The sequence below is a fragment of the Oncorhynchus mykiss genome, chromosome 22, assembly GCF_013265735.2.
Source record: "Oncorhynchus mykiss isolate Arlee chromosome 22, USDA_OmykA_1.1, whole genome shotgun sequence".
NCBI classification, from domain to species: domain Eukaryota; kingdom Metazoa; phylum Chordata; class Actinopteri; order Salmoniformes; family Salmonidae; genus Oncorhynchus; species Oncorhynchus mykiss.
The window spans coordinates 49,822,561-49,835,076 of record NC_048586.1 but is presented as its reverse complement, the minus strand read 5'-3'; the positions used below and the strand labels follow the sequence as shown (position 1 = coordinate 49,835,076).

At 43.8% G+C, this 12,516-nt stretch overlaps 1 protein-coding gene across 4 annotated transcripts in view; it reads right to left on the bottom strand.

Moving 5' to 3' along the window:
* The window catches only part of LOC110519289 (neuropilin-2), a 201,212-nt gene extending 189,580 nt beyond the window's left edge, over window positions 1–11,632 (bottom strand). For 2 of the 4 annotated variants that reach the window (XM_036959473.1, XM_036959474.1), the window contains exon 1: window positions 10,621–11,629. In XM_036959473.1, the coding sequence (XP_036815368.1) occupies window positions 10,621–10,693 (73 nt within the window). In that variant the 5' untranslated portion in view covers window positions 10,694–11,629. Of the gene's footprint in view, window positions 1–10,620 lie in introns of all 4 variants that reach the window. The other 2 variants (XM_036959471.1, XM_036959472.1) reach the window with 2 other exon arrangements.
* Between the last annotated feature and the right edge of the window lie 884 nt (window positions 11,633–12,516).

Genomic DNA, 12,516 nt, shown 5'->3' with positions numbered 1-12,516 from the left:
ACACAACACAACACACACATACAACACAACACACAACATAACACGCACACCAACACAACACACACAACACACATACCATAACACACACACAACACACACACACACACCATAACACATACAACACAACACAACACACACATACCATAACACACACACAACACAACACACACATACCATAACACAGACACAACACAACACAGACATACCATAACACACACATACCATAACACACACACAACACAACACACACATACCATAACACAACACACACATACCATAACACACACAACACAACACACACATACCATAACACAACACACACATACCATAACACACACAACACAACACACACATACCATAACACACACACAACACAACACATACGTTAAAGGAGGGGTCGTGACCCTAGCCAGTGGCCTTAAATTAGACCACGGAGATCTGAGAGAGAGAAGGATCCTATAACATACCAAGGATGAGGGTATGAGCTTATGGAAAAGAGGGGAAAGGAGGGAGAACCTCCTAGACTCAACACCTGACGAACAACCCGATTAGAGAACCTCCTAGACCCAACACCAGACGAACACCACGATTAGAGAACCTCCTAGACCCAACACCTGACGAACAACCCGATTAGAGAACCTCCTAGACTCAACACCTGACGAACAACCCGATTAGAGAACCTCCTAGACCCAACACCGGAAGAACAAAACCCGATTAGAGAACCTCCTAGACTCAACACCAGACAAACACCACGATTAGAGAACCTCCTAGACTCAACACCAGACAAACACCACGATTAGAGAACCTCCTAGACTCAACACCGGACAAACACCACGATTAGAGAACCTCCTAGACTCAACACCGGACAAAAACCCAGATTAGAGAACCTCCTAGACTCAACACCAGACAAACACCACGATTAGAGAACCTCCTAGACTCAACACCGGACGAACACCACGATTAGAGAACCTCCTAGACTCAACACAGGAAGAACACAACCCGATTAGGAAGGTCAAACACGATTTGGTGATTTCTGGTATATCTTGATAATAAATAATAATAATAATAATAATGTTTTTGGACTCGTTCAAATGATTTTTACCTGATTAAGTAAAACACCATTGAAAGGTATACTCTTAAAGTTTAAAAAATTATGCTGTCGCTGCTTCCTGTTGACAAGACATTTTGATAAATAGCCCAATGCTAAAAACACACAGCTTTAACGTGTCCAAATCAATAACTAATATGCAGAAACAGTTTGAGATATGTTGAATGCCTCAACGTTAAAATGTACTATCTACACAAATGCAACAATAGTAATTATATTAAATGGTATTTAATTATTATTTTTTTAAACACCTTATAAAACTGAACAAGCACCAAAAAAAAACATGTTGTTTTGACAAGTGGCAATAAATCACTCATATTGATTAGGGGGATGGGGGGGGGGGGGGGGGGGGGGGGGGGGGGGGTCTGGTCGTGAGCGCTGTTGAAACTACCACATCAACAACAACAACAACAACAACAACACATTGAAACAGGAGATGTTGTTTTTTTTCTCCCTCGCTGGTAAGAGGACAAGCTGTAGTCAGCTACATTTCAAAGTATTGGATTTTTTGATACGTGGGGTCACCTAAACAGAAAAAATAAACACGACCCTGTTTTTATCAATCACTCAATATGGATTATAACGTTTAAAATCAATTGTGCAAGAAAGGGGTGGGGAGACGGGGTTTTACACGTCCTGGTAAAAGTAGCACAGCTTCGAAACCACACGGAATCTGGGAATAATGTGTACGCCACTGGATCGAGGATAATTTGTAGAAGACAGCCAGATACAATTTGAAGTGTTGCAATTTGATTGGGTCGCCAACGTGTCAATCTCTCATATCACTCATAATCAACAAAATGACGGGCAAAACCTTTGTGTTGTATGTGCGGGTTAGTGTGGGTTAGTGTGGGTTAGTGTGGGTTAGTGTGGGTTAGTGCGGGTTAGTGTGGGTTAGTGTGGGTTAGTGTGGGTTAGTGCGGGTTAGTGTGGGTTAGTGTGGGTTAGTGTGGGTTAGTGTGGGTTAGTGCGGGTTAGTGCGGGTTAGTGTGGGTTAGTGCGGGTTAGTGTGGGTTAGTGCGGGTTAGTGTGGGTTAGTGTGGGTTAGTGCGGGTTAGTGCGGGTTAGTGCGGGTTAGTGTGGGTTAGTGTGGGTTAGTGCGGGTTAGTGCGGGTTAGTGCGGGTTAGGGTTATGCAAAACGCCACACAAACGTGGAATAACTTTGACGAATCGACGAACCACAACCCACCCCAGTAGGAAATCAACAGTGACAACCTGTGGCCAAACTGAGGGAAAAGGGGCGTGTCATTCACCAAACTGAGGGAAAAGGGGCGTGTCATTCACCAAACTGAGGGGAAAGGGGCATGTCATTCACCAAACTGAGGGAAAGGGGGCGTGTCATTCACCAAACTGAGGGAAAAGGGGCATGTCATCCACCAAACTGAGGGAAAGGGGGCGTGTCATTCACCAAACTGAGGGAAAAGGGGCGTGTCATTCACCAAACTGAGGGAAAAGGGGCGTGTCATTCACCAAACTGAGGGGAAAGGGGCATGTCATTCACCAAACTGAGGGAAAGGGGGCGTGTCATTCACCAAACTGAGGGAAAAGGGGCGTGTCATGTGAAATGGTCAAAACGTGAGTTTGTGTAATGTAGTACCACATCCTGTCCACATCACAGAAAGTAGCGTACTATACCTTTCCTAGACACCTTTCCTAGACACCTTTCCTAGACACGCCTTTCCTAGACACGCCTTTCCTAAACACGCCTTTCCTAGACACGCCTTTCCTAAACACGCCTTTCCTAAACACGCCTTTCCTAGACACTCCTTTCCTACACACGCCTTTCCTACACACGCCTTTCCTATACACGCCTTTCCTACAAACGCCTTTCCTAAACACGCCTTTCCTAAACACGCCTTTCCTAAACACGCCTTTCTTACACACGCCTTTCCTAAACACGCCTTTCCTAAACACGCCTTTCCTACACACGCCTTTCCCACACACGCCTTTCCTAAACACGCCTTTCCTAAACACGCCTTTCCTAAACACGCCTTTCCTAGACACGCCTTTCCTACACACGCCTTTCCTAGACACGCCTTTCCTAAACACGCCTTTCCTAAACACGCCTTTCCTACACACGCCTTTCCTAAACACGCCTTTCCTACACACGCCTTTCCTAAACACGCCTTTCCTAAACACGCCTTTCCTAAACACGCTTTTCCTACACACGCCTTTCCTACACACGCCTTTCCTAAACACGCCTTTCCTAAACACGCCTTTCCTACACACGCCTTTCCTAAACACGCCTTTCCTAAACACGCCTTTCCTAAACACGCCTTTCCTACACACGCCTTTCCTAAACACGCCTTTCCTAAACACGCCTTTCCTAAACACGCCTTTCTTACACACGCCTTTCCTACACACGCCTTTCCTAAACACGCCTTTCCTAAACACGTCTTTCCTAAACATGCCTTTCCTACACACGCCTTTCCTACACACGCCTTTCCTAAACACGCCTTTCCTAAACACGCCTTTCCTAAACACGCCTTTCCTACACACGCCTTTCCTAGACACGCCTTTCCTAAACACGCCTGTCCTAAACACGCCTTTCCTAAACACGCCTTTCCTAAACACGCCTTTCCTAGACACACCTTTCCTAGACACGCCTTTCCTAAACACGCCTTTCCTAAACACGCCTTTCCTAGACACGCCTTTCCTAAACACGCCTTTCCTAAACACGCCTTTCCTAGACACGCCTTTCCTAGACAGGCCTTTCCTAGACACGCCTTTCCTAAATACGCCTTTCCTACACACGCCTTTCCTAAACACGCCTTTCCTAAACACGCCTTTCCTAAACACGCCTTTCTTACACACGCCTTTCCTACACACGCCTTTCCTAAACACGCCTTTCGTAAACACGCCTTTCTTACACACGCCTTTCCTACACACACCTTTCCTAAACACGCCTTTCCTAAACACGCCTTTCCTAAACACGCCTTTCCTAAACACGCCTTTCCTACACACGCCTTTCCTAAACACGCCTTTCCTAAACACGCCTTTCCTAAACACGCCTTTTCTAAACACGCCTTTCCTAAACACGCCTTTCCTACACACGCCTTTCCTAAACACGCCTTTCTTAGACACGCCTTTCCTACACACGCCTTTCCTACACACGCCTTTCCTAGACACGCCTTTCCTACACACGCCTTTCCTAGACACACCTTTCCTAGACACGCCTTTCCTAGACACGCCTTTCCTAGACACGCCTTTCCTAGACACGCCTTTCCTAGACACGCCTTTCCTAAACACGCCTTTCCTAAACACGCCTTTCTTAAACACGCCTTTCCTAAACACGCCTTTCCTACGCATTTCTCAGAAGTTGGTATTCAAACTATGTAAATACACACACATATTCTGCTCCTTTTCTGTACCAATTGGTAGATGTAAAAATAGTCTTGATGTTATTATTTAAGGTTGGGAAAGTATTGATGAATAATATAGAAACAGGTTTGTAGAGCCTTTACTCACTAAATATATTTTGGTAAATTTAAAAAATAGTGTTTTGATTCAGTTGCCATATTCAAGTCCATCCTTCAAATATTGGAAGGTGAGAAAAGTGTACAATAGGGATTGACCAATAGGAGTTGACCAATCTATAGACACACCTCCTCCACACCTCCATTAATACAGTGTATCTGTAGACACACCTCCTCCACACCTCCATTAATACAGTGTATCTGTAGACACACCTCCTCCACACCTCCATTAATACAGTGTATCTGTAGACACACCTCCACCACATCTCCATTAATACAGTGTATCTGTAGACACACCTCCTCCCCCACACCTCCATTAATACAGTGTATCTGTAGACACACCTCCATTAATACAGTGTATCTGTAGACACACCTCCTCCACACCTCCATTAATACAGTGTATCTGTAGACACACCTCCTCCACACCTCCATTAATACAGTGTATCTGTAGACACACCTCCATTTCTTTGATCTCCACCCAAAACGAATAGCAGGAGAATAGCAGGTGAATAACAGGTGACTAACAGGTGAATAGCAGGTGAATAGCAGGTGAACAGCAGGTGACTAACAGGTGAATAGCAGGTGAATAACAGGTGAATAACAGGTGAATAGCAGGTGAATAGCAGGTGAACAGCAGGTACCTAACAGGTGAATAGCAGGTGAATAACAGGTGACTAACAGGTGAATAGCAGGTGAATAACAGGTGAATAACAGGTGACTAACAGGTGAATAGCAGGTGAATAGCAGGTGAACAGCAGGTGAATAGCAGGTGAATAACAGGTGAACAGCAGGTGACTAACAGGTGACTAACAGGTGAATAGCAGGTGACTAACAGGTGACTAACAGGTGAATAGCAGGTGAATAACAGGTGAATAGCAGGTGAACAGCAGGTGACTAGCAGGTGAATAACAGGTGAATAGCAGGTGAACAGAAGGTGACTAGCAGGTGAATAACAGGTGAACAGCAGGTCAATAACAGGTGAACAGCAGGTGACTAACAGGTGAACAGCAGGTGACTAACAGGTGAAAAGCAGGTGAATAACAGGTGAACAGCAGGTGAACAGCAGGTGAATAGCAGGTGAATAACAGGTGAATAACAGGTGAATAGCAGGTGAATAGCAGGTGAACAGCAGGTGACTAACAGGTGACTAACAGGTGAATAGCAGGTGAATAGCAGGTGAACAGCAGGTGACTAACAGGTGACTAACAGGTGAATAGCAGGTGAATAACAGGTGACTAACAGGTGAATAGCAGGTGAATAGCAGGTGAACAGCAGGTGAACAGCAGGTGACTAACAGGTGACTAACAGGTGAATAGCAGGTGAATAACAGGTGACTAACAGGTGACTAGCAGGTGAATAGCAGGTGAACAGCAGGTGAACAGCAGGTGAATAGCAGGTGAACAGCAGGTGAATAGCAGGTGAACAGCAGGTGACTAACAGGTGACTAACAGGTGAATAGCAGGTGAATAACAGGTGACTAACAGGTGAATAGCAGGTGAATAGCAGGTGAACAGCAGGTGAACAGCAGGTGAATAGCAGGTGAACAGCAGGTGAATAGCAGGTGAACAGCAGGTGACTAACAGGTGACTAACAGGTGAATAGCAGGTGAATAACAGGTGACTAACAGGTGAATAGCAGGTGAATAGCAGGTGAACAGCAGGTGAACAGCAGGTGAATAGCAGGTGAACAGCAGGTGAATAGCAGGTGAATAGCAGGTTAATAACAGGTGACTAACAGGTGAATAGCAGGTGAACAGCAGGTGAACAGCATATTATTTATCATGCTTCAGTTCAAGATCAGAATACGAGTAGATAGAAAAGTTTATAAAAAATAAATCACGTTCCATTTCCTGTTCCATTTCCCCGTTCCATTTCAAGTTCCATTTCCCTTTCCATTTCCCCTTTCCATTTCCCCTTTCCATTTCCCCTTTCCATTTCCCCTTTCCATTTCCTGTTCCATTTCCCCTTTCCATTTCCTGTTCCATTTCCCCTTTCCATTTCCCCTTTCCATTTCCTGTTCCATTTCCCCTTTCCATTTCCTGTTCCATTTCCCGTTCCATTTCCCCTTTCCATTTCCTGTTCCATTTCCCCTTTCCATTTCCTGTTCCATTTTCCCTTTCCATTTCCCCTTTCCATTTCCCCTTTCCATTTCCTGTTCCATTTCCCTGTTCCATTTCCCCTTTCCATTTCCCCTTTCCATTTCCTGTTCCATTTCCTGTTCCATTTCCCCTTTCCATTTCCCCTTTCCATTTCCCCTTTCCATTTCCTGTTCCATTTCCCCTTTCCATTTCCCCCACCATAGTGAAGCAGTTGCAGCAGCCCATTACTTCAACTGCCTTTTTAACATGGTGCGCAGTCGGGCTACACAGAACTAGGACCAAATCTAATGACATTTTAAATACATTTTACACCACTGTGTTCAAGCCAGAAGAGAACATCTCTTGTAATGGAATTGAGATGAGACATCTCCTGACGTAAAGTGTGAATACAAACAAAATAAGTTATTGAGGGAGGATAAATCCATGACCAAAAACAACAACATAATTATCTTCTCAAACTGTTGCTTCACATGAAAAAGTCTACGCACACACACACACACACACACACACACACACAGAGAAAACACACACACACACACACACAGAAAACACACACACACACACACACACACAGAGAAAACACACACACACACACACACACACAGAAAACACACACACACAGAGAAAACACACACACACAGAGAGAAAACACACACACGAGCAAGGATTCCCATCGGTGCAGCTGTTTACTGCTAGAAATCAACAGATAGAGAAACAGCAGCAGATTTAAGCAGGTGGCTTGTGTTTCACTACAGTGAACACAGTTTCACGACACTACAATTTTGACCAGTAAACACAACAAAACATACCAAACCCCTAGTTATTACAGCACGGCAAGCCGAAGGAGAAAGGTCTGGATTATACTGCAGTAGAAAACACTGCTGTCTGTTATTCTGTAATTGACTAACAGCCAATAATTGTTTATTTACCCACATGATGATGCCTGGTTAAACCAGCCAGAATGAACACCTCTCTCTCTCTCTCTCTCTCTCTCTCTCTCTCTCTCTCTATTTTTCTCTCTATGTATATATTTTTTCTCTCTCTCTCTCTCTCTGTATCTTTCTCTCTCCTCCCTCCCTACCCCCCTCTCTCTCTCTCTCTCTCGCTCTCTCTCTCTCTGTCTCTCCTCCCTCCCTACCCCCCTCTCTCTCTCTCTTTCTCTCTCCTCCCTACCTCTCTCTCTCTGTCTTTCTCTCTCCTACCTACCTCTCTCTCTGTCTCTTTCTCTCTCCTCCCTACCTCTCTCTCTCTGTCTCTTTCTCTCTCCTCCCTCTCTACCTCTCTCTCTGTCTCTTTCTCTCTCCTCCCTACCTCTCTCTCTGTCTCTGTCTCTATCTCTCTTCCCCCTACCTCTCTCTCTCTTTCTCTCTCCTCCCTACCCCTCTCTCTATCTCTATTTATTTCTCTCCCGCTATCTCGCTATCTCCCTTTCTCACACACACAGTGTTGTCGGGTTAAATGAGGCTAGCTCTTCATGTGGGTATAAATCAAGTAAGGAGAGCAGTACTAGAACTACCAGGCTACCAGACACCCAGGCTACCAGGTGACCAGACTACCAGGCTACCAGACTACCAGGCTACCAGACTACCAGGCTACCAGACTACTAGACTAACAGACTACCAGACTACCAGACTACCAGGCTACCAGGCTGCCAAACTACCAGGCTACCAGGCTACCAAACTACCAGGCTACCAGGCTACCAGACTACCAGGCTACCAGGCTACCAGGCTACCAAACTACCAGACTACCAGGCTACCAGACTACCAGGCTACCAGGCTACCAGGCTACCAAACTACCAGGCTACCAAACTACCAGGCTACCAGACTACCAGGCTACCAAACTACCAGGCTACCAGGCTACCAGGCTACCAGACTACCAGGCTACCAGGCTACCAGACTACCAGGCTACCAGGCTAAGCTACTGGTTTTGTCCCCCCGGAAGGAAAAGCCTCTGATATCTGATTAGTGCACAGACTTTCATCATGGAGATAAGATAATACCTTAGTAGTATGAACATTTCAAGACCACATAACACCCCTTTGCTTTAATGCTCATTCAAAAAAGAAAATGGATTGTACGGATAAATAGGTGTGATGTTGCGCTGTTACAGCCTACTATGTTATTACTATGATATAACGTTTAATTATTTAGAAAAGTGGGTCTAATCGCAAAATGTTAAGATAATGCAGTGTCTTTCAATTACTGTAACATTATCAATAATAACGTCGTGTTATTTCGATGTTATTATTAGCCCGCGATCTATATATTTGTATTTCAAACGTCAGAAAAAAAAACTACCTTTGAAATATGTTTGAGATTCAATAGAAAACAACATGCCATTCGATTTTGAAGAGATCCGTGAAGTCAAATGGACAAGAATAAAAAAAGTTTTCCTCGCCAAACATTTAGCACGATTATGTGTTTGTCAGTCAGACTACTGTCCCGGATGTCCCGGATATCTGGAGCGGGTTTATTAGTTACCAACTCCCCCAGTCTCTACAGCCTGCTCTCAGGAACAACATCTAACTTAAGGTCAAGCCATTTCAAACGGACAAAAAAAAAAAAAAACGAGCACCGGTTCAAGGGACGACGACATACACCCAACTTTTCAAAACGGATCCCCAGCCAAATCCAATGTGGTTTTTGCCCTGTAGGCTACGTCGTGTTCACTCGCTGATACAAATCAGGTTTTGATTTGCTAAACAAACTGTCATTTGACTGCAATTAATTGAAACACTGCCCACGCGTTTTAATCACAAGCTATATGGATAGTTACGAATTAAAATAGGCTCGTGAGGGGTAATATTGTAGCTAGACTTTATATGATTGTGACAAATGAAATATAAATCGCGTCATTAATGTAAATAGAAAACCTTATAGGTTCCACTAAACACATTGAAATGAACTAAACACTAAATATAAACACTAATCATTAGACCCAAGACAGTGTAATTAAATCCACACATAATCCACTCATAGAATGAAAGGTTAACTCTGAGAGATTAAAAATATATTGGATTTTAATTACAGAAATTCGAAGGCAGATTTGAGATAAGCCTCGTGTGAAGTTAAACCGCTGACTGTTCACTTCTTATCATTTAAAACAAGACGCCCCGATGACAAGAGGAGAACAGGAGCTTGGTTTAGGGCGTCAGGTAGCGTAGCGGTTAAAGAGCGTGGGGCCAGAGAACCGAAACGACTTCTGGTTTGAGTCTCCAAGCCCCTGTCGGTGTTCCCTTGAGCAAGCCACTTTGACCCTACTTGCTCATGTAAATCGCTCTGATTAAAGAGCGTCTGCTAAATGACATACATGTTTTAAAATCACCGCGTACACTAAAACTGTTGAAATGTAATCTCAATTAATAAAATATTAGATCAATTGATAGGCTATTTAGGCTGTAATTGAACGCTCCATTTTAAAATCATAGATTTAGTGTGTAAAATGAAGATACAACGACGGCCCCGGGGAACTAGTGGGCTCACGACGACGCCTGCGGCAAGAGGAATAACCTCTGCTAAACGAGAGCCCGGTTGACAGTTCCAGCGTTTAAAACACACAACACATTGTTCAGCTGTCACTATCCGTCGTTGACTATGTGACTGTCTGTAAGGGATATAACATCTTAATGTGTTAACACGGAGATTTTTGACTTGATAGCCTAATCTAAAACATATGCTGACAGACCGAAAGAGGCTTCACTCCACGTCCAAACAGCCTTAAATCATGAGGACTGGACGAGTGTTGCTCTACCATCTATAGGGAAACACATCGCTATCTTCTTCTTTTCCTACGGCTTTAGGGTAAAATAATTATCTAGCCTGTTTATGTCCGTTTTAGTCCTGTCTCAAATCACATGTTTGTGTGAACATTTGACATGTTTTGGTTGTTGTAGTAAGGCGGTAAAAGCCCAAATGAATCGCTCCGGAATAAAACTTACCTTCTTCACCGATAACTATTTGTGGTAAACAAACGGCCAGTAAACATCCACAGAGCCACGGTAATATATCCATTTTCCGAGGTTAAGTTTCACCCTTCCCAATCCCGGAGACAAGAACTCGCCGTGAAAGTCTTCTTCCTCGTGCAAACTGTTTTCTCCGGTCACGGTAACACGCGTCTCCACCGGGAAGACGTTGGTCTGTGGTTCGGTGTTCAACACAACGGTGATATCAATTCCCACCCGCTTAACACTTCTTTAGTTTCTTCTTTTTTTAAATGAATAATATTTTCTGCCCCGTTATTTCAATTCAATCATTTAAAAGATTCAAACCCATTCTGGCCACTGCGGCGTTCAAAATAACGAGAGAAAATAATAATAAAACATCAATTCCATCCAGATAATATTCTATTACAAAGAAATTATGGAAAATTAAAAAATCTGTATGAAATCATTCAGAAGTCCGTAGCGGTTTTTAGTCCACGGAATTGCTGCTTTCTCTAGCAGATATCTGAAGTGAGTGTTTTGGTTGCCTCCAAACCAGTGAGAAGATATTTGTTTTGTATTTCCTTTGACTTTCTCCCTCCAGCGCATTTACTTGTCAAAAAAAAACAAAAAATCACACACACAAAAAAAACACAAATCTTAACGAAATAGTCCAACTGTCCAAGGCTCGTCGGTAAAAACGATCTTTCATAGAATGCAAACCAAAACGGTCCGTATTGCCGTTATTACCCAGAGCTCTATAATCTATCGGTAACACTCCGTTCTCTCTCCGCTAGTCCAGGCACACAGCTCCTTCCCTCTGCTCTGATCGGACTATTCTGGCTTGAGTTTTGAAGGCTCCGTGTTCCAGCAGCGAGAGCGCAGGCAGCCAGCATGTGTATGTAATAACGTTAGAGCGGAGCAGCTATCACATTACAGTCAGCACCTCGACCCGCCTCCCCACAGCCGCTGATTAAAGAGGACCACTCACTGCCTGCTGCTGCTTTCTTTCTTTTCCTCATACATATAAAAAAAAAAGACGGGACAAGGGAACTGGAAAAATAGAAGCGGTGCGCCCTACACACACACACACACACACACACACACACACACACACACACAGTCTCATGCCTCATGGGTCGTGAAATACCATATTGGTGGCTTCATGCAGTAACCACTGACTGGTTGGTTTAAAAAAGAGGGCCTAGTATTTATGGAGAGCGGTGGACAAGACACGTATGCTTCGATATAAATTCCGTATTCTTAGAAAAGAGGAAGAAGCATTAAACCGTCCGCTAACCGTCCGTCCGCTACTGAACAAACATTAGGGAAGTATGGAGATATAACGATGTCAGCAATAACTAAAAAACACTCAGACGGAGAAAGACATGTATCATAAATTATGACTTTACAAAGGCCTTCTAAGTCAATAGTGTCCACTCCAACAAACAAAAGAAAATCATTTTTTAGGACACAAACCATTGTATTTTATTGAAACACAGTAGTACTGTACTGTGAAGATGCGGACATGGTGTTACTGCAGTAGTGATAGCTTGACATGCCAACTCTAGGCAGCGGAGTGGTAATGTGTGTGGCTGCGCTGGTGATATAAACGCACCAACCGCTTGACAGCATGCCACGTACAGTAGCGTAACAAGGGGTTGATGGGACTCTAAATAATCACAATAAGACGGGAAAAACTACACAAAACACAAACCCCTGTCATGAAAAAGACAGAAACATAGACTAAAGATATATGCCAGATGACAATCAAAACCTCATCTCTTCTATAAGGCTATAAAAACCCTTACATGTATATACGTCTCACACAAGAAGAGGCAGGATTTATGGAACGTAAAACTCAGAGGAGATAAGAAACTCTGTATCAATTCAACCATTAGAGTGAGAAAGCTG